Genomic DNA, 23,804 nt, shown 5'->3' on the forward strand with positions numbered 1-23,804 from the left:
AAAACTTTTGAGTCGGAAGAAGCTTTAACAAAAGTCTGAAAATGCTTTAACCACAAAGCAAAGGAATCAGATGTCATCCATCCAGTCTCGTTAAATAATCCCAAAGAACCTGGAGGTAAAGCATCTAAAAGTTCCTCCTTTCTATTTCTCCTAGGGAAAAGCAAAGCAGGTGGCATAAAATTACCTACACTATTCATGCAGCAAACACATGTTACATGCTGACCTCTTTCAGCGCTGGTTAATGATCCAACTTGTTTTCTTCCAGTTTTGGAAAAAATTTTTGAAGGCATTTGCACTGTGGACAAACCACTTTCGTCCATATTGTAAATCCGATGCACATCAATTTTTTTTTTTAGGGCATTTTCCAACGTATTAAAAAAATTTTGCACTTTGGCCTATTAAATGCCATGGCTCTAGCCGCAGACACAGCTTCAGGCTGCCCTAAAGATATTTAAGGATGTCGCATACGAAATCCTCTCAGCCACTCTCATCCAGCGCTACGACCTTTAAATCTATTTGGAATGCCATTTTTAGTGGCAAACTCATACGCAAGTTTCTTTATATCTGTTGTTGTTATCCCGAACAATCTACACTCAAGTAATAGTATATGCTCAACTAACTCTCTTTCTTCGTCTTCATTAAATGTGGTTGAAAACGGACCCAAAACTTTCTGACAGCCCTTAGCTCTTTTGTTTGTATCATTTGCTCTTCGCCTTAATGTGGCTTGGGGGACATTGAACAATTTCGATGCTTTCAGCCGCCCCATTTGGCCACCTTTTACAGCGTTAATTGCACGTAGAATTGCTTGTTCATCCCACGATTGTTTAGTTGATGTTCTTTCACGTTTTCCCACCATAATGTAGCTAAAAATAAACAAAAAATACAATATTCCTTTAATTGAAAGTAATTTGATGTTTGATTGTAAAATGACATAGTATGCCATTTTACCTTTATGCCTATCTGTGTCGTTTTACCCGCAGTAACAGATAGTCCTTTGTTAATGCAGAATAATCTTATTTTATATTAAACGACATCCGCGCATTCCGCGCACGTGAATCTGAAGTATACACTTACATTTAAATACTAACCCTGGTTTTACTTTAAAATCAGCACAATTTCGTAATAAAAACAGACTTTCAAAACAGCACATGCAAAATTTCTACACCGCTAAAAATAATTTTTTGAGGTTATCTTCTACATATCATAAACGTAAAACAAATAGAGTGCCCACATGATATCTGGTCTTGGTTTGTGACGCATGCAAGCAAACTATTGACTAGATGGCGCCAGCAGTTGGAGAATAAATACCGCTATGTCATTTTAGGACACCTTCCCCTATGTTTTGGACCTTGTTACTTAGTTTACTGAAACTGGATCTGTTGCAAATAAAAAACGTGATTATCGGCGAATTTTGGATGAAGACCGATTTAAAAAAATCAAACGTCAAAATAAAAGACTTTGAAAGACCTTTTAAACAAGCTATTACTCGATACCTTTTGCCATTTAAAATTTTTAAGGGGATGACCCTGGGGGGCAGAGGGTGAAAGGGGGTGAAGTAATTTTAGGTTAGAAAGTTGTCCCCCTTGACAAACCTTTTGACGTATTTCGGCGTTTTTTTTTAAACAGTGATTTTCGATAAATCCGGGGTGGGAAGTTTTCAAATGAACACCCTGTATGTTAAAAACAATATTGGACACAACACTGTGCCTTGTGGTACACCTATTCTCTTTTTTAATAGATCACTTAGCGTTTCTCCTATTTTAACATATTGGATTCTTTCGTACAAATAGCTTTTAAAGACATCCAACACGACACTCCTGATCCCATTCTTCTCGAGAGTTCCCAAAAGCAGCTCATGTGGAACTGTGTCAAGAATGTCTATAATGTCTTTGCTAAATCTAAAAACACAACTATACATTTTTCATTGTTATCTATACTGTCAGTAATCTGCTTTGTGATATGGTAAAGAAAGAGCATTTGAGGTACTCAAGTTTTTTCAAAAATGCAAAATTATTGTTTATTAGACAAAATTGAGTTTGACTGTAAAAAATCAAGTAATCTGACCTTTGAATCAATGTATTAACTTTTAATAAAATATCTAAGTCACAAGTTAAAAGAAGAACGATAGGCTTTCTCCTAGTGCCCCTCTAATAACTAGGATTGAACACAAATTGTTTATATAGATTGCCGTGTATGTGGCCTGTGAAATATCGTCCTTCTTTTTTTAATTTAAGGCTTTCTTTCTATGACTTTTGGTTAAATTTAGAAATAACATGTTTTAGTTTTGTGGCACCATTGTATAAACATGCCAACCAACGTGAACTACAAGAACGAGATATCTACCAAATTATCCCGAAATTCCAATCGGAAAGATTAGGAGACAAGCTTGAAAAAAGATGGTCAAGAAATAAAAAGAAAACTCAGCAGGATATTAACAAAAAAAGTACTGTTAAGCAAGAAAATGGTATTGGGAAGGTTGATCTATCTAAACCAAAAACCAATAATATTTCCATTACGGCATGCTTAATTAGGGAGTTTGGGGGAATGTATATTTGCCTAGGTTTTATCCAGCTTATAATGAAGGCGGTTGTATTGTACGTACCATTAATAGATAAATTTCAAATAACTAATTAGATCTTTACAGATTCTTGCAACCCTTAGCAATTTCCAAGTTTATAGCATATTTTCAGCCAAACCAGACCAAAATAACAAAAACCGAATTTTATGGATTCTCCGCATTTGTTATAGGTGTAATCGTCCTTAACGTTATTTACAACCATAATTATCAGCAATGGATTATGGAATTTTCTGTTAAGGTTAGAACAAGCTTATGCTCTTTGATTTATAGAAAAGCTCTTAAGCTGAGCCCTTCAGCTTTTTCTGAGACAGCTATGGGAAAGGTAGGTACATAAATTTTATAGTTTATACGTGATTATTTAAAGAAAGTTGTAGGTGGTAACATTGATTACAAAAGATGTCTACTGCATAGATGGAGCAATGATTTTCTTAAATGACATGTGGATAAGTGTCATTCAAATTACTATCGTAACCGTTATTTTGTATAAGAGAATTGGCATTTCGGTACTCACTGGAATAGCATTTATCATTTTAGTAGTGCCCATTCAAAGTAATATTTAAATAATATTTTAAATGAGTTTTATTAATTGACATTTTTAGCATATTGTGGAAGAAAGTTCTCACTGACTCGTCTGAAAGCCGCAAAGAAGGCAGAAGAAAGAATTCAGTTAGTCAAGGAAGCTTTAAACGCTATCAAAATAATTAAAATGTACACCTGGGAAAAGTATTTTGAAAAAATAATTACTTTTGCGAGAATGTAAGGTCTAAACTTTAAAAATGCTTCTGAACAATGTAATTTTTTTATCTGTATGCTTTTTAGTAAAGAGACTGATAAACTTAAGATAATCTACTACCTCAAAGCTACAATCGTTACTCTGGGTGGAGTAACTATAAAAGTGGCATTTTTCTTAGTAGTGATCACTTATACACTGCAAGGCAATGCTGTATCAGCTGAAGTTCTTTATTTCGCTCAACAGTTATTTTTTAGTTTGAGATCTTGCGTTATTGCCTCAATTCCGATGGGGATAAGCAACATGGCGGAATTATTTGCTTCAACTAGAAGGTAAGAATAATACATTGTAAATTGCATTGTTTTGTTAAAATAATATTAAGGCTTAAAATTTTAATTTTGAGAAGTTAGTAATAAAAACGGGATAAAATTATATATACATGTATGATAGTATGCCAACAGTCGTCACCTCTTTTGCTATAATAAAATATTTTGGAACCTATAAGTATACTTAGCAGGTTTTTTGATTTGTAAATAATGTCAAATCATTTAAGGATTTTATAGCATGGGACTGTTTAAAAAATATCTAAAGTAGTTATCAAAAAAAATTAAGGAAAAATAAACGTTCATGCGGCCACTGTACTAAACCAGTAAGGTACAGGGTATCCCAAATTCGAGGGTGACCATTGGAATCTCGGAAACCGTAAAAGTTACAGGGTCAGTTAAATAGAGGCAAAGTTGCACATTTTAATTCCGAATACTTCTGGAGCTATCCGTAAAAAATCGAAAACTGTCAAAATCGTTTTTACCTTCTACCGCCTTTATATAAAGAGATATCGGAAAACTAAAAACAGTTTTTCATTGTCAATTTTTAATGTCCTATAATACATACAACGCAAAAAAAATTAATCCGACGTTTCGTTTCGTTTTTTGATCATCATCATCATTATTTTTTCTTATGAGCGCCATATTGGATTTTCTCATTTTAAAAAGGTTTTTTTATTGCCTTTAAAATGAGGTATCTTCTAGTACTTCCCATAAAAACTTCATGAGTGCAAGAGAGAAAGCTATATCAATGGGATTTCCAAATAAATTGAGTTTATACAGTGCATCCCAAAAGTTATGTCTAAATTCATTTAAAATTCAGGGGTGTGTTCGAAAAAAAAACGCTCGGACCCGCCAATTTTTATTTCAAGTTGCGCATTTTTGTACGTGAAGTTTGTATATGCAGGGTTGCTCAACTCAGTTGTCCTTCACGGCTTGACAATATCCAAGGCGATCAATAAATTCTCGTTGCACATTTTCAATCATTTCCGGAGTTATGGCACGCATTTCCCTGCGAATTCTCTTTTTCAAGTCGTCTAGATTATTTGGCCTATGAACAAATACCTTCGACTTGAGGTATCCCGCCAAAAAAAATCCATTGGTGTTAGGTCAGGCGACCTAGCAGGCCATTCGATGGGTTCTCTCCTTCCTATCCACCGATTGGGAAAGGTTTCATCCAAAAATTTAAGCACAGTGGCAGCACAGTGCGGAGGAGCGCCTTCTTGCTGAAAAATTAGTTCTTCGTCAGGATAGTCTGGGTCCAATGGATTTGGAAATAAAGCTAGTAATGCCGGAACTAATTCAAATTGGAGAAACTCGAGATACACTTGTCCCGTTAAAGTCTGTTCAAAGAAAAAGGGACCTATTACTCTTCCGCGCACTATTCCACACCACACATTTAGTTTTTGAGGGTACTGGGTGTTTACCTCCATCATCCAATGCGGATTTTATGTTGCCCAATATCGACAATTTTGTCTGTTCACACTACCATTCAAACAGAACGTGGCTTCATCGGAAAAAATTATATTTGTTACTAAATTATTATTTAGATTGCACATGTTTTGTAAGCGTTCACAAAACTCATTTCGCCTATCGAAATCGTCATCAAATAACTCTTGCACAGAAATTACTTTGTAGGGGTGATATTTGTGCTTTTTACCTATTTGGTGAACTATAGATTTCGCCATGTGTAAATTTGCCCCAATCTGCGACAGAGGAGTGCATGGATTTTCTTCCAAAGAAAGCAAAACGTCAAGTTGTTCATTTTCATCTCGAGCAGGATGACCAGATTTCGGCAGATCTCTGGCATGACCGAATTCTCTAAATTTAGCCTCTATTCTAGTCACCACCTTTTGACATATCGGAGGACGATCAGGATGCATTTCATTGAATAATTGAGCAGCTTCTCTTTGAGTGCGTGTTCTATCACCAAACCCAACCATGAACAGAATTTCTATTTTGTCTCGTTCCGTTAACTTTACCATTGTGAAAGCCGCAACTTTGCTTGTACACTTCACATTTTACAATATGTATTTGGCGTACAACTGTCATACAGTTTCTATGAAAATACACGATCACCAGCCAACAATAAAAAACACGAATGAATGGAATTTTGCTCTGTATAAAAAGTCTCATAGATAAGGTGACTCGTAAGTTAAGATAGCGAACCACGAAAAAGGCTTTTTTAAAATTTTTATTTTGAACATTACAGTGTGACTTATGACTAACTTATTTAATGTCTAAAATCTAACTGGTTATATTTTGTGTAACTGCTCCTATAAGTAAACTAATATTATTTGTGAAATAAGCAGACAATCATATTATGCAGAATAAAGGAATATATACATTAGTAAGGGGTTCTATGGTCCATAACTCCTCCCTCCTAGGAAACGAGCTTACGGGTGGAATAGGAGTAGCGAGGTCATATGACGATTTCTGAGCAAGACTTCGTCATAGCTTCTTCTTGATGTCTTCTGGATTAGCTTCTGGATGATGGAGTAGCTGAATATACCTACTAGGAGGACATATAGCAGTACGGTCCAAATACTGGTTCTCTGGTAGTAAACGGGTTGGTTTATGGCACGATCAGTTTAGCTTCATTTGGATCTAAGGAGCTTAGTTCTAAATGGTTGAAATGGATGGGTAAGGTATCGAGTTTAAATGTTGATTCCGGCTAAAATTAATAAAATTTTCTTCTTTCGCTATAAAAGCTAGCGCTTGTTCTAAATTAACTGGATTTTTAAGTCTAACAATTAGCTGGATATTTCTGCATTTTGAAATCATCATAATGAGCAATTTTTATTTTTCTTTCAATATCGTCAACAATTAATATGCCTAACTTGGCAAACAAAAGACTTCTAACATCTTGGATTCTCATTCCAAACTGTAATGGCTGTTCATTTTTAAATGGTCTTATAGAGATCAGGTCTTGGATCAGACAGTCAATACCTCTTTGATCCGCGAAATTTAAATTAAGAGTGTCTTTAATTAAAGCCCAAGTACTAAGTTCTGATCTTGAGCCAATCAGCTCAGCTGCTCTACCCCTTAATTTACTAAGAATAGTGTCAATTAAAATTAGGTTTATGGGATCTTCACGATTTTGAGCATTCTGGAAATTTTTAATAAAATTTTCGCAAGCTGTTATGAACCTTTGAAGTAGCTTAGGGTTTCCATCAAAGTGCAGGATATTATCCGCCTGGAACTTTAAAAGATGCCTATCAGTCATCTTTTTAGACACTGTATTTTCAGAAATAACCTCTGGTAAAGAAGATAGATTATTGGTATCAATGGGGTTAAGAGTTTAATGGATATTAGAAACGGTTAGGTCGGAAGACACTCTTAATTGTTCTAGTTTAGCAAGGAGTTCGTCAATAACTTCAGACATAAAAAATCATTAGGAGATAAGATATTAAAATTACGCAAAATTTCACTAGAGTAATTCAGTAAAATAATAATATATACATTTAACCTAGAATTATAATAATCTGAATAAAATATACCAATTGCCAATCGTAAAGAAAAATTAGTTTTTAAATGTTTTGCTAAACAAAGTTGGAACGATGGGCAGTTATATTGAAAAAATGGTAAAAATAAAATGTAAATATAAGGATAAATTTAAGGAAAATGAGCACTTACAGCAATAATTCAGCGATGAGGAGCTGCATGCTCTTAGTCTAACGTATTCTATATTGCCTATAGAAGCCGATGTGTTTGCTTCCAAGCCGCTTAGTCTATGGTGGTCGAGGTTGGACCCTTGCTAAACGTTCGATTCTCAATAGATTAGGTCGAAGTGTGACTGCCTCATGAGGTGCCTTTCGTAGATTCGGTGATAGATGAGGTTCGATGCCGATAAACCGTTAAAACAGACCGATTCCGCGATTTATGTCGAATATCGTTCAACAAAGTTCCGTACGACTACGCCAGTTATGATAGCGAACCACGAAAAAGGCTTTTTTTAAATTTTTTATTTCGAACGTTACAGCGTGACTTATGACTAACTTATTTAATGTCTAAAATCTAACTGGTTATATTTTGTGTAACTGCTTCTATAAGTAAACTAATATTATTTGTGAAATAAGCAGATAATCATATTATGCAGAATAAATACATTAGTAAGGGGTTCTATGGTCCATAACTCATAACTCGTAAGGTCAACTTCAATAATAATGTTTGCTCGTCTTTTTTTCGATAACTGTTGACTTTAGGTATAGGGATGATGCATGAAACATACATAGGATTCCACGCGAAATTCAAAAATGAAATTAAAAAAAAGTGGTTTCATTTGAAAAATTAAGTTGATGGTCGTAATTTATTTTTGAGCAACCCTGTATATACAAACTTCACGTACAAAAATGCGCAACTTGCAATAAAAATCGACGGGTCTGAGCGTTTTTTTTTTCGAACACACCCCTGAATTTTAAATGAATTTAGACATAACTTTTGGAATGCACTGTATAAACTGAAGCTATAAAATATTCTGTATTTGATAATGTTTTTTATTTTAAACCAATTCAACGAAGTGCGATACCTCATTTTTAAGGCAATTAAGAATACTCTTTAAAAATGAGAAAATCCAGTATGGCGCCCATAAGAAAAAATTGTTGATGATGATCGAAAAAAAACGAAACGTCGGATTATTTTTTATTTTGCGTCATGTTGTAGAGCATAAAAAGTGGCAATGAAAAATTTAGTTTTCCGATATCTCTTTAAATAAAGTCGGTAGAAGGTAAAAAACGATTGTGATGAAATTTGGTTTTTTTTTTTGATATCTCCGAAAGTATCCGGAATTTAAATTTTAATTAAAATTTTTTAAACGTCGATTTAATAAGCTCCAAATTTTGCAACTTTGCCTTCATTTAACCGACCCCGTAACTCTTACGATTTCCTATATCCCACTCTCTGGTCACCCTCGAATTTGGGACACTGTACAGTGGTGAATAACAACAAGGAACAGTGGAGAGTTTTATTACTTATTTTAATATGTTCTTTATATAAGAAAAATCGCTTAACATATTGTTACAAAAGATAAGAATAATTATTAACATAAATTAAAACGTGTTTGAAAGTCGATTGAAAACTGACGGTGTCGTTTAATTGCTGTTCCACCCGCTAATATTGGAGATAATAATACCATAACGACGTCTTCTGCAGAAACAACGGACTGCTCTAAAAATAAAAATTTGTTATTGCCTCTTTTACAGTTAAGAAATATTTTTTGTTAAGAGAATCGATTTGAATCACTTCACCAGCACAATATTTTATTTGCCTCCTGATAGGAAATTTTACTAAAAGAAAACATCTTACTTTAATTTCGCCTGGATCATCAGTTATCCTTAGCGGTTTATCAAAATAGTCAATTTCTTCTAAATCGGCAAATAATAAATTAATATCTTCGTTATCACTGCTATCAAAGCTTTTCAGATAAACATTTTTGTTTTTACTCGTTGACATAATATCTTTCTAGAGGTCCTAAAAGTTCTGTTAAAGCTCTCCTTTCTAGGCTCTTTAGCAACTTCTTCTTCTACTATGTTCTAAATACTGGAGTACCGGCTAACACTTGTATTAATTTTTTTGTCTTTTTCATTTTATTATGTTTTTTTTATATTAGCTTTAGGGTAAGGCCCCAATATGTCAGGGCTAAAAATTTGATTTGGCGGAGTTTTGTTTTTTCTTCGTTCTACGTCAGTGAATAAAATAATTGATTTTGCTCTCTAAGGGGGAGTATTTAGTATATTTAACTTCTGTCTATTTTCTCTCATTATTGGGCAAATCTGTGATATGTGCATAAAATCGTCCTTCATATATATATAATATAAGGTATAAATGCCTGTAACTTTTAACCCTACACACAGTTGTTTGTTAAAAATGCTAAATTATTGGTTTGTCCTAAAAGATCGGAAATGTCATAAATAGTGATACGCTGACCAGGATGATTCATTAATCATGATTGACAGGTATTATTATAGTGAATTTTTAAAGAACCCTAAACTGCCCTAAAGCCTTAAGCTTATGACTCGTATGCGAAGGTAAAGTAAGTAAAATCGCTCTTTCGTGCCACTTTCAATGGAATAATATAAAATGCTGCAGCCATTGTAAGAAAATTTCCGTTATCATCCAACCTGGGAGGAAGCCACACCGGCAGTTTCATTAGGACCTCCTTTTATCATATGATGCTTAAAAACCTTGAAATATTAAAAAATGGTGGGATATTATTGCCATTTACATTAGTTGCGCCAAACATTGTTCCTTGTCGTTGACCTTTCATTGCAATAATTTTTCCTCCCTCTTTGTCTGGACCTCGTTTGCAGTTTCATCTTTCTGCTCTTCGATCGCTCCTAAATTTGTGAATATTCATGACTTTTCGCAGATAAGAAAAAAACTTTTCGACAACTTACTTATTAAAACTCATAGCACGCGCCAAAGAAGTATCTTCGGTTTTTCGACAGAAAGGCAGAAAGAGCATTCCGCTTAAGAAAATTGGTCATCTACAGTATTTTCCAGCTACTTAATTTTCGTACTATGATTAGCTAAAGTTAAAGAATACATAAATTTGCTCCTATCTTTTGGAGAAAGTACGTAGTGTAATTTTGCGCACATATGTAAAAATTTGGTTAATTTTTTTTCCTCCGCATTTGAAAATATCTTATTAACTGTATAGTTTTTATTTCTATATAGTTCTTTAATATTCTTAAATTTTCCCTAGTATCTCCTTTTGGGTATATTGTAACGTATTGCAGCAGCCTTTGTAGAATGTCGCATTCTTTCATATCAATCAAAGCCTCCTTCATCCTTTGAAGAGAAATTTTGCCAATGATTGTCTTTTTAGACTTTGACTGCAGCATCTTTTTCTTGAATTAAAAGTAATTATTTTATTCAGGAACAGTGGCCACCTCTTTTGCTTTAAAAACCAGTGGCAACTGTTTTTCTCCTACAATGCGACCGCTGTATCAAAATATCGCTTCAAAATATTTCTATAACCTTTCGTAATAAGCTTTTATCAATTAACAGCGGCTAAAGAGATCAACTTACTTACCCAAAATGGAAATATACACTGGGGAATTCAGTTAAAAATATAACTTCCTAGAATCAAAAATACGTGTTAAACAACCTGAGTACAAGTTGTTGAGCGACTAACGGTAAATTTTGTCATTGAGCCTTTGAGTATTAAGACGTATATTTCACAGATGGCGCAAGCAGTATACTACGTTTAACCGTTGATGGAATAATAGGAGATACCCATATTCTGAATTAACGGTTTAACATAATTTATTCAGGAGTGGCCCCTGTACTTAGGCTTTCCTACTCTACTACTAACCAAATTATAGTCCAGGGGGCGGCACAACAAACAAAACGGTATAATTGACAAGATATTCAAAAAAAATACTACAACTTAAAAAAGTAGTTTATTTTACTTGAGTTACTAATATACTTAAGTTTTAAAGAGCACATCCTTGATAATGTCGTCTAGATGAGATACAGGTAATATAAGACGTGAGTTTTGAAATTTTCTGTTCTGTTCTGGTACATATTAATTGGAATGGGAGTGATTTTCTCTTTAATGCAAAACTTTTGTTCCTCAAAAGTATTAGGATAATGTTTAAAGACCTCTACAAAAAAAATCGACCTAGGTTTATCCCTCAGGGAACAATTGCCGCAGTTTTGTCAGTTGAAATCAAATATCCCCAAGCTATTGTTCTTCCGGCCAATCGTTTAGTATAAAATCGTCTTTATAGCTTCTGGAAGAAATCATCTTTCTAAGGTAATTCTTCAAAACTTGTGAAAAAATAAGGTTTATTATTGACTCCTATATTACTTTTTTGAGTTGATCACTGATTGCTATCGACCATTTATTACAGCTATAATTAACATAACGCATATCTGAACTACAACTCATCTTAAATTCATTACTTTTTGATAGCTATAGCCTTTTAGAGAAATATCCATCAGGCTTAAACTTTAATATAATGCACACGTTTTTAGACAGACACATAAGGAAAATGCTATAAATTCTAAAACGCTTCTCATATCTAACCTATATTATAACTTAATGAATATACATATACCGGTATCAAAATGAAAGCGTGGACCATATCTTTCTGCAACAACTGCTTGCTCCCTAACTTGGTCAAATTTTTGTCGCAAGAAATTGTCTGATTGCTTACCAGTAAAAAAAACTTTTATAAGTTTAAATTACTTTGTAATGTAACAGATTGTGAGGGTTAAGTGTTGTAATAGTAATGAACCCTTTTTAAAATGTGACACTATGTGTACAGCTTTTTGATTTGGCTTTTCCCTTGGTTAAAATTAAGTGAAAAAAAAAACACTGGCTCACTAAAGAAGTGCTAAGTTTGGGTAAAAATCTCAGATCGCTGCATTACATTAGAAGATTTGAATTTAGTAACGCACATCTTGGGTCTTATGTTAATTAGCATTGGATCTATCGAGACTGTATTAAGCTGGCAAAATATTAAGCATTCATTCAACAAATCTAAGGAGACTTGGAAAATTGTAAACAACATGAGAAGCGGTCTACGGTGTGATTCTGTTTCTCTGGCAACTGAGTCTTCTTTTCAGAGAGTTTTTATCAGGGTATTTGCTTGTACCTCTGTGAAAACTAGCCCCAGTCTATTGTCGATCCAGGTTTTTTATCTTACTAGCATTCGGGTTCTTCAATTAAAACATTTTTCCTTGGACCTACAGATACAAAAAAAATTAAAGCTGTTCTGCGTGACATAAAAACCAAAAATGCTGGTGAGTGAGATGGAGTTTCGGTGAGAGCAGTTACTGCATTGCCACAAACCACGCTTTTTGCACATTAGAATGTGGCTCAAGGCTTTTTTTATCTGGATTTTTTTCTAACACTCTTAAAGAAGCCTTGGTGATTCTATAGTATCAGGGAAGTGACCACAAGAGACCATCAAATTTTTAGGTCAATTTAGCTCTACCTCCAATTCTTTGTATACTGATTGAGGGACTAATAAGGACTCGTGTGATGGAGTTTTTAGCATCTATCAGTTCCAAGGCTTTTGACTGAATGAATCACAAAATTCTGCTATAGAAATTCGAGATCAAAACCAGTAGAAGCACTTAAATGGTTTTGGTTCTATCTTTCCTATAACCAGACCAATTGCTTAGTTGATAACCGACTTTCACGAGGAATAAGATTTATAAAAAGATTTTACCATATCTATAATATGACATTATACCTAAACTTTATGGCATGGATAATTGATAAAAATGGAAAAACCAATCTGAATCAATTCGAGATGTGAATGTCAATTGCTAAGTGAAGAAATGTCATCTAATCTATTTTAATTATAATTCAAATTTATTTAGATCTTACTTTACTAATAGACGCCAATGCACTGGAAACTATGGTAATGTCTCTAGTATTTGGCCTGTAAAGTTTGGAGTCCCACAGGGGTCAGTCATCGGGCCTATACTATTTATACTTTATATTAATGATCTGTGTAGGGGAAACTGGGGTCAATTGAACCATTTTGTACAAATAGCTCACTAAAGAAGTGCTAACTTTGGGTAAAAATCTCAGATCGCTGCATTACATTAAAAGATTTGAATTTAGTAACGCATATCTTAGGTCTTATGTTAATTAGCATTGGATCTATCGAGACTGTATTAAGCTGGCAAAAAATTGAGCATTCATTCAACAAATCTAAAGAGACTTGGAAAATTGTAAACAACATGAGAAGCGGTGTACGGTGTGATTCTGTTTCTAAGGCAACTGAGTCTTCTTTTCAGAGACTTTTTATCAGGGTATTTTCTTGTACCTCTGTGAAAACTAACCTCAGTCTATTGTCGATCCAGGTTTTTATCTTACTAGCATTCGAATTCTTTAATTAAAACATTTTTCCTTCGATCTATAGATCCAAAAAAAATTATTAGAACTTAGGACCTACAGATACAAAAAAATTAAAGCTGTTCTGCGTGACATAAAAACCAAAAATGCTGGTGAGTGAGATGGAGTTTCGGTGAGAGCAGTTACTGCATTGCCACAAACCACGCTTTTTGCACATTCTATCAAGGCTTTTTTTATCTGGATTTTTTTCTAACACTCTTAAAGAAGCCTTGGTGATTCTATAGTATCAGGGAAGTGACCACAAGAGACCATCAAATTTTTAGGTCAATTTAGCTCTACCTCCAATTCTTTGTATACTGATTGAGGGACTAATAAGGACTCGTGTGATGGAGTTTTTAGCATCTATCAGTTCCAAGGCTTTTGACTGAACGAATCACAAAATTCTGCTATAGAAATTCGAGATCAAAACCAGTAGAAGCACTTAAATGGTTTTGGTTCTATCTTTCCTATAACCAGACCAATCGCTTAGTTGATAACCGACTTTCACGAGGAATAAGATTTATAAAAAGATTTTACCATATCTATAATATGACATAGATCTTACTTTACTAATAGACGTCAATGCACTGGAAACTATGGTAATGTCTCTAGTATTTGGCCTGTAAAGTTTGGAGTCCCACAGGGGTCAGTCATCGGGCCTATACTGTTTATACTTTATATTAATGATCTGTGTAGGGGAGACTGGGGTCAATTGAACCATTTTGTACATTTTTTTCTGGCTAGATAAATAATATAATATAATATATATGATCAAAAAATAGGTAACATATAGCTGGAAACTTGACATACTTGACCTAGTAGTTAAATTTGATTATAGATAAGCGAAAAAAAATATGCAAATAAAAATATGGTGGAGCATAATGTTTCAAACGACCCCGATCAAGGGTCAATTAAAACACATTATGGGGATAGTTGTAACAAAAGCAATATATATATTAAATAAAAAACACATTTCTTTCTATTTTCTTTTATTATTCAAAAAAGACTCAAAATCATATAGAAACAACAACAAAAAAATAACAGAAGCTGATATTCTGCTTATGAGGAGGAACATTAAACAGAAACGTAGGAATATAAAATAAAACTTAGGAAAAAGTTTAAAAACAAAAAACAACAACTCGTGGTTCTTATAATATAGATGTGTAACACTTAACTTTCAATTTTTGGTCAGTCACTTTGGCAATTATGGCAAACATAATATGTGAGCTCTTGTGGTGTGCATGCTTCATGCGACCACATTTTGCAGTTAGTACATCGGATCCACTGTTTACCTGGCTTACTTTTATTAAATGGTTCAACACACACCAAACAAAAACATTCACTTTCGTCGTGGGTAGAATTTTCAGATGACTTCTTTCTTATTCTCACGGGTGCTTTTTTTGGGATTTTCTTTGGACCCTTCTTTTCAGTTTCCAGATTCCGTTTGACCTTTTGTGTTTTTTTATTAGCTTCTCTCTCTATTTCCTCCTTTGCCGGTGTATCGGTGTACACGGTTGACTTCCTCTTTTTCTTTCCTCTTGCGTTTTTTTTTCGTAAAGCTTTTCCGAAAGGCCTAACAACTTCTGGTGAAAACGTGTTATTTTGGGTGTTTTCGGAAATTTCACAATTTTTTAGGCCTCGAGAAGTTGATGGCGTTGGGTTTTGAAACTCATCTTCTAAAGTTGGTACAGTGAGATTGTTTCCTGGATTTGAACTAGGATGATCATTTGGAGGTTCGGTTGAAGGCAACCTATTGGTAACAGACGTAGATGAGGTAGGATTATCAAATGTATCTTCCAAAGTAGGATCTGTCAGATTCAGATTGTTGCCTGGATCTAAAGCAGGTGAAACTGAAGGTTCGATTGGAGGCAAACTATCTGTGACAAAAGATGGCGAGAAATTTGTCTCCGTAAAAATATCTCTGTTAAAAGGATATAATATAAAGGAATATATCGCTGTACACTTAAATCCAGCTTGGATATTGCTTTGTGTAAGAGCTAAGGGCAATGATGTTGCGAGAATTCCGGGTAAATCATATATAGACATCGGTTTACCAGGGTGACTACGAATCCAACCATCACAAGCAGAGTTTATTGCTTTCTTCAGAGGACCGAAACTGTTCGAAAACTATCAAGGGGCTGACATTTATGCGAGCAGTGGGGTGGGAAATAAATCATTACTATTCCATGAGTTTTACAATAGTCTAGAGCTTCTATACTAATATGGGATGAGTGGTTATCCAGTGTGAGTAGAACCTTATGAGCTTGTGAAAAATTTGTGTGCTTTTGAAAGTGTTTTAAGAACAAGACGAACTCTTTTTCTTGCATCCATCCTGTCCCGTTTCCAGCCCCAATACACCCTGGTGGACCATCACGAATAAAATGATCCTAAAACCGCAGTAGAGGAAAAATAAACATGGGCGGAATCGAATGGCCTAGTGCGTTTATTGCCACCGTAACTGTTACGAGGGTTCCACGTTCTTGTGAGGTAATTTCACCCACTTGTTTCATGCCTCTTTTTGCTATAATTCGATTTGGTTTCTGGACTGTTGTCACACCAGTTTCGTCTACGTTGTAAATATCGTTTGCTTCAAATTTGTCTCGATCCAAAACTTTGGCAAGATTATTAAAAAAAACAGAAACATTTGCACAATTGAAGCTGGTTGCTTGTGGTGCTCTTATTGATAAGTCACGGTGTCTTGACATAAAACCGGAAAACCAGTCTTCTCCTGCCATGCCGTTTTTAATCCAAGTGTCCGGTTTATCTATATCATATTTAATGGTTAATTTTAACGCAAGTCTCCGAATATCTTTGGTTGACAGACCTTGATAAATGCCTGCAGCTTTTTGTATGTACTTTACCATTTCGGTTTCTTAAAGTTCATTAAAAACTTTATTTGCAGGTTTATAGCCCATTGTAACAGGTGGTTGACCTTCAGTATTCCCGCAGCTTCTTTCTTTCGCTTGTATCTCAACAAAGACACATGAGAGATCCCAAATTGGTCGGCAGCTAAGCGTAGAGAACTTCCATTTTTGAGCTCTGCATATGCAGATTCATATAAAGATATATCTCGACTTGAACGATCAGTTTTCGGGACTCTTTTACGGGGCATCTGAATTAATCTGAAATAAAATAAACTAATTAATTTACTAGATTAATGTCCTAACTAATGAAAGCTGACAAACAAACTAAACACACTACAGACTCAATTACAATTTATTTCATTTTAGAAATGAACGGCGGGGTCAGTTGAAACGTTACAAACGTCCCCGTTACAACTGACCCCAAACGACTTTTTTTAATAAATGACACCATATTTACTACAAACAAAATTAATTTCAAATTTAAACCAAAGTAAAATAAATCTAACTAATGAAAACCGACAAACTAACCAAATACACATACAGACTCGACACATACAGATACGTGAAAACACAAAATCTCGCACTAGGTACGTATACTTTGTTCAATGGCCCGGCGTACTGCCAGAAAATGGTTGTCAATATTATGGTCTATATTACGCGCGAAATTTGTTTCTATCTTGTAGCGGAAAATTTGATTACTGTTTCAATTGATCCTGGTTTAAATTGACCCCAGTCTCTCCTACCTTTCTGAAGCCGAATCCCTCTTTTTTATTTGCCGATGATACAACATTGCTTTCACCATCTGAGAGTCTTGAGGAACTACAGACCAATATGACTTCTTTTATATCAAGGGCCAAGAAATGGTTTGAGGGAAATAAACTTAGCTTAAACGAAGGCAAAACTCAGAAGCTAAGTGTGTCAAGTAATCCTCGAGTCCAAAGCGGAGAGTGTGTTAAACTGCTGGGTTTGAGTGTGGATGATGGGCTAACATGGCTTGCGCATATAGATAGCTTATGCAAAAAACTCTCTTCAAGCATATTTCTTCTGAGATAGCTTAGAGGCTTTATGGATATGGGCGGTCTTTTAAATGCATTCTATGCATTTTTTGATTCACACATTTCATATGGTGTAATTTTATGGAGTAACTCTTCTCACTCAATAAGAGTGTTTCGACTCCAGAAGAGAGCTTTGAGGACGATTTTAAATCTTCACTGTAGGGAGAACTGTAGACCATTTTTCATAAAATTAAAAATTGTTTACCCTTCCTTGTATATACATTTTTAATTGTCTTGTTCCAAGAAAAATAATTCAAAAATAAAAAAGGAAACTAGAGAACTCACGGCGAAGAGAAGCAACTTGGAGAAAGGGACTCATGAATACAACGAAATTAACAGATTGATAAAAAAGAAAACAAGGGAAGATTTAAGGCAATACAACACAGAAATGATAACAACGGCCATCGAAAACAACAAAAACATAAAAGTACTTAAAACACGTAACAATGATGGACGCCTCCACATACATCAACTAAGGGACGCAAACGGAAACATCAAAGAGGACAGTAAAGATTTAATGGATATCGTAGAAAATTTCTACAGCACACTGTACACAGGAGAGAACCCAGAACAAGCAATCGGAGTTGATGAAACGATTCTCAATGTAGGCTCCGAAGATCTTCCTGACATCACCAGAGAAGAAGTAGAACTAGCATTGTCTCAAATGAAAACCGGTAAAGCACCAGGGGAAGATGGAATTACAGCTGAAATAATAAAACTTGGGGGAAGAACTACTATAGAAGCAATTACAATTCTTCTTAATAAATGTATGACAGAAGGCGTGATATCCCAAGCATGGCAAAAGGCCCAGGTGATTTTACAGTACAAAAAAGGAGATAGGTTGAGAATCGACAACTATCGACCTATTAGCTTACTCCCCCACCCGTACAAACTTCTGACAAAGATGGTAACAAATAGGGTTACAGCTAAACTAGATGCTTATCAGCCCCCGGAACAAGCTGGCTTCCGAAAAGGTCATAGCACAATAGAACACATACAATCCGTTTGCACTATAATAGAAAAATGCAACCAGTACAATGAACCACTACACCTCGCATTTGTTGACTATAACAAAGCTTTTGACTCCGTAGAGTTGTGGGCTATTTTTAAGGCCATGAACAATGCAAGAATCGACTCTCAATACAAGCAGCTTCTCAAACACATATACGAAAATGCGACAATCACCGTTAAAATCTCCGAAGAGATAGAAACAAAAAAAAATCTAATAAAAAGAGGAGTAGGGCAAGGGGACACCATCTCCCCAAAGCTGTTTACACTGGCACTGGAAGACGTTTTTAAAACTCTGGACTGGAACGAGAGAGGCATCAAAATCGACGGCAAACATCTGAGCCATTTACGCTTTGCAGATGATATAGTACTCTTTAGCCAGAATATAATAGAATTACAGGAGATGTTGGCAGAACTTTAAAGAGAATCGAAAAGAATAGGTTTAACCATGAATTTAAATAAAACAAAAGTCATGTCATCTGACAATATTCAAGTACATATAGAAGACCGAATTATTGACAACGTCGAAGAATATGTATATTTGGGACATTGCATCAAATTGGGCAAAAAAAATCAAACTGCGGAAATAAACAGACGTGTTCGTTTGACATGGGCAGCCACAGGTAAACTGTCTCACGTCTTGAGAAATGGAACTATTCCAATTAATTTGAAAAGAAAGGTCTTCAATGCCTGCTTACTGCCCGTGATGACTTACGGAATAGAAACCATGACACTCACTGTTAAATCAGCCAACAAGCTTAGGACCACCCAAAGAGCCATAGAGCGGATGATGCTAGGAATAAGCCTGAGAGACCATATCACAAATGAGAGTATTAGACAAAGAACTAAAGTTGAAGACGTCATAACACGCATAGCCCACCTGAAATGGAGCTGGGTAGGACACGTCGCCCGACAGGACAACTTGAGATGGTCAAGACACATCGTTCAATGGAGACCTCGCATACATAAACGCAGCGTTGGCAGACCACAGTTACGCTGACTCGATGATGTCAAAAACAAAGTGGGCAACAGATGGCACCAACTGGCACAGAACAAAGAAACATGGAAGAATATAGGGGAGACCTATGTCCAGGAGTGGACTGTAAAGGGTTGCTGAAAGAAGAAGAAGAAGAAGAAGACTCGCCAGCTATCTCCTAAAAAATTTAAAGTATTCCTCAGAGTTACTCTTTTAGAACACAACTTTTATTCTGTTGGTGAGTTTATAACCACGCCTCTGAATCAATGACAAATGTGCTCAGATCTTGACAGATTTTGTTAAATTTTATTTTTGTTAAATATTATTGTACTTTTTTATTAATATTATAACTTTGTTCAGCCACAGTATTTATTTTCTTGTTAAGATGTCATAACTTTGTACTTGTTTATATTTTTTCTTGCCTATATTTATATGTTTTTATTTGTATTTGTTTTTTTATTTTTTAATTTGTGTAATGACTTATAGGAATGTAATTCTTTTCCTTTAAATCTCTCAATTTAGACTTGACACTGTTTTTCTTGGTTTAAATGCTATAGCACGAGTATCCAGGTCTCAATAGAGATTATTATTATAGAACTGCATATCATTTCATAAACTTAAATTAGTAAAATTGTTTATATTTCTCAAAGATACAATTCTATTTTTTTGATAATACCAGGATACAACAATACTTAGACTCAGAGGAATACCAACCTCCAGAGTTTACTAAAAGCCCTACTATAACACCAAAAGTCTATTTAGATAAAATTTCGGTCAATATTCAGGGTCAAGAAGTACTAAAAAGTGTATCCCTTGATCTCGATAAAGGCTTACTAATTGGTAAGTTACATAAATCATAAGTTTCCACAACTGCATACATACTACACAACACTACATTGATATTTTTTAGTATCGGGAGCCATAGGAAGTGGCAAAAGCTCCTTATTAAAAGCGATTCTAGGAGAATACCCTATTAATCATGGAAAAAATACTGTTAAAGGTACGATTTCTTATGCACCAGAAGAGCCCTGGCTATTTCCATCAACCATACGTCAAAATATCTTATTTGGACAACCATACAACGAAAAAAGGTATCAGCAAGTGCTGAGCGTTTGTGCATTAATCCACGATATTAATCAATATGAAAAGTTGGACAACACGGTTATAGGAGATAAGGGGATTAACTTAAGTAGAGGCCAACAGGCTAGAATATGTTTGGCTAGGGCAATTTATAGAAATAGTGATATTTATTTGTTGGATGATTGCTTAAGTGCATTAGATGCACATGTAAGTATGTTATAAATTATGGGACATAAAATATTCACTTTACATTTTTAAGGTAAACAACCACATATTTAGAGAGTGTATTCAAGGCTTTCTAAAGGATAAAGTAGTCATTTTAATTAGTAATAATATCAATAATATCAAGCAGGTATCTTTAGGAAGTGTTTTGTATATGCAAGATGGTAAGACCTTGGATTTGGATCAGCAGAAGGCTGCTTTAGATAAACGAATTACTTATTACATTGACGAAGGTAAGAGATCTACCAATATAACTTAAGTATGTACTAGTAAAATTACGCTGTAGACACTGGCCACTTTAATCCAATATTGGACGAAATTCAAGAGAACGACTATATAGGAGACCAGGAAACTGATGAACTACTAAAAACCAAAGAAGCTACAGAACCCCGAAAAAATTTATATCACGAAGAAAAAAAAAGTGGTTCGGTTCTTTGGAAAAACTATGTCACTTACTATAAATACACGGGAGGTATAATTGTGCTATTGTTTGCAATAGTAATATTTACCGTTTGCCAAATAGCTATGAGCTATTCCGAGAAGCTTTTGAGTATATTGTAAGCTGCATTAATTTTTGTAATATTTACTCTAAGTAATCTGATTTCAGTGTTAATCAAGAAACAGAAATTTTGAAGCTTTCTTTGAAAAATATGACTGATGATCCGAAGTACAATCAAGCTATTGTTGAAAAAAATAGGCTTCTAAAGTTATATACTATAATGATAATAGTAGGAACTGCATTAACCTTGACAAGGGCTTTTTTAAACTTTTACTTTTGCTCTAAGGCAGGACGAAAGTTACATGAAGTACTTATCAAAGGAGTACTGAATGCTTCCATGGCGTTTTTTGATAACCATTATATCGGCAATATCGTTAATAGAGTCTCCAAGGACTTTTACACTATTGACGAGAGCATACCGTACGTTATTTATGAAAATTTAAGGGTAAGCATACATAGTTTCTTAAGTATGACTTTAACAAACTTATTTTTTACAGCTGTTCTTTTTGATATTAGGAACATTCATTTTAATAGTATCAACGAATTATTACTTCATCATTCCTTCGGTGCTACTTTTAGTGGCATTATTATTTATTCAAAAGCGTTACATGCCAGCTGGTAGGAGCCTAAAAAGATTGGAAGCTGCCAGTAAGTTTCTAAACTATTTTTTAAAATCCTAAAAAGTAATTTACAAAATTTTAGCGAGAAGTCCCATGGTAGGCTATATTAATGCGTCACTAGAGGGCTTAACAACGGTTCATTCCTGTCGAGAAGAAAAAATATTGCAACAGGAGTTTGACAAGCACCAAGATTTTTTTACTTCAGTTTACTATATGAACCAATGCGTAAATAGGTTGTTTGCTTTTTCATTGGATATGGCTTGTCAAGGGTTCATTACTTTAGTAGTGCTCTCGTTTACGATGTTTCCTGAAGGTAAACATTTCTTTATTATAAATCAGTGTATAAGTCTGGGATAGATATTAGAGCACATTCAAAAAGCAAACACATAATTCCTCAGATGGTTTGATTGTTATTTTCTTACCTGATTTTTAATGCCTTATACACTTTTTCACCTTTCACTGTTTTTATTTACAGGAGCCAAACCAGGTACTGTTGGGCTAGCAATAACACAAGCCCTAACCTTAACAGGTCTGCTTCAATGGGCTATTCGCCAATCCGCCGAAATGGAAAATACCATGACTTCAGTGGAACGTGTTCTCGAATACGCTGATGCTCAACCAGAAGCTAAATCAGGCAAAAATATTCCTGGATGGCCTAAGAATGGAAGTATTAAATATCAAAATGTTTCTCTAACTTATTTGACAACGGGCGAGAGAGTCCTGCAAGATGTTAGCTTTGACATTGATGGTGGGAGCAAAATTGGAATTATTGGAAGGACTGGAGCCGGAAAAACCTCCATTATTTCCATACTATTTAGATTATATGACTTTGAAGGTACTATACAGATCGATGATGTAGATATTAAAACAGTGTCTTTGGATGTCTTGAGATCCAGAATAGGAATAATTCCTCAAGATCCTATACTATTCTCCGGCTCAATACGAACAAATATAGACCCTCTCAGTAAATATCAAGATTCAGAAATATGGACTGCTTTGGAAAAAGTTCAAATGAAATCGCACATCTCGAGTCTAGAACAAGAAATTACAGAACATGGACGAAGTTATAGTTCGGGGCAAAGACAGTTGCTTTGCTTAGCAAGAGCGATAGTTTGTAAAAATAAAATTATAGTTTTAGATGAAGCTACTGCTAACATGGACGTAGAAACAGATCAAATGATCCAGAAAACTATAAGAGAGCATTTTAGTGATTGTACGGTGCTCACAATTGCACATCGCCTAAATAATTTCGATCATGCTGATAAGATTTTGGTGATTGAGGGTGGGAAAGTTGTCCAGTTTGGAAAACCTAAAGAGCTCTTGCAGGATAGCAAAGGACTGTTTTGTGAGATGGTTAATGATGCGCAAGCTGATAAATTTTTGTAATATATTTTTTATTTAACACGCATTTTATTTTAATTTATTCAGCTCACACAGGTTTATAAAGCCTATAAGGACTGAATTCACATTAGTAAATAAATGCCTTTTTGGTTGTTCATAATTAATATTCGTGGGCATGTGTTTGGAGATGTATTAGGTGGTATTAGATTTGCCGATGTAAAAATCAAACATAACACATTCACATTGACACAAAAAATCGTGGGTCTACAGAAATAATTCTCAGTGAACCCATGTCCGCAAATGTGTCACGATGCCACTACGGCCCTAAGACGCGTTTAAATTTAGAAAAAAAATTAATTATCTAAATAAGATCTGGTGCATTTATTTTTACCTTTTGTATATGATACCATCACAACAATTGTTCAAAATGTCTTCCTCCAACCTCAATACACCGATTTAAACGCCGCACATGATTTCGGCGGACTACACTAAAAATTTGATCCTCGTTTTGAATGATTTCAAATGCTGCTGTTATTCGTCCAATTAAGTCTAGCTCTGATTCTACTGGAATTTCGTAGACTAAAGACTTTACATGTCCCCATAAGAAAAAATCGAGCGACATTAAATCGGGGGACCTAGGAGGCCAAGAAAC

At 34.8% G+C, this 23,804-nt stretch overlaps 1 protein-coding gene across 1 annotated transcript in view; it reads left to right on the plus strand.

Moving 5' to 3' along the window:
* The window catches only part of LOC126744889 (ATP-binding cassette sub-family C member 4-like), a 53,799-nt gene extending 30,586 nt beyond the window's left edge, over nt 1–23,213 (plus strand). The window contains exons 3-15 of the mRNA XM_050452457.1: nt 2,283–2,594; nt 2,645–2,900; nt 2,953–3,127; nt 3,178–3,334; nt 3,398–3,640; nt 20,070–20,230; nt 20,301–20,677; nt 20,730–20,925; nt 20,979–21,249; nt 21,300–21,636; nt 21,689–21,839; nt 21,894–22,124; nt 22,287–23,213. Coding sequence (XP_050308414.1) covers nt 2,283–2,594; nt 2,645–2,900; nt 2,953–3,127; nt 3,178–3,334; nt 3,398–3,640; nt 20,070–20,230; nt 20,301–20,677; nt 20,730–20,925; nt 20,979–21,249; nt 21,300–21,636; nt 21,689–21,839; nt 21,894–22,124; nt 22,287–23,197 — 3,778 coding nt within the window. The 3' untranslated portion in view covers nt 23,198–23,213. The remainder of the gene's footprint in view (nt 1–2,282; nt 2,595–2,644; nt 2,901–2,952; nt 3,128–3,177; nt 3,335–3,397; nt 3,641–20,069; nt 20,231–20,300; nt 20,678–20,729; nt 20,926–20,978; nt 21,250–21,299; nt 21,637–21,688; nt 21,840–21,893; nt 22,125–22,286) is intronic.
* The last annotated feature ends 591 nt before the right edge of the window (nt 23,214–23,804 follow it).

Source organism: Anthonomus grandis, chromosome 15, assembly GCF_022605725.1.
Source record: "Anthonomus grandis grandis chromosome 15, icAntGran1.3, whole genome shotgun sequence".
Lineage (NCBI taxonomy): Eukaryota > Metazoa > Arthropoda > Insecta > Coleoptera > Curculionidae > Anthonomus > Anthonomus grandis.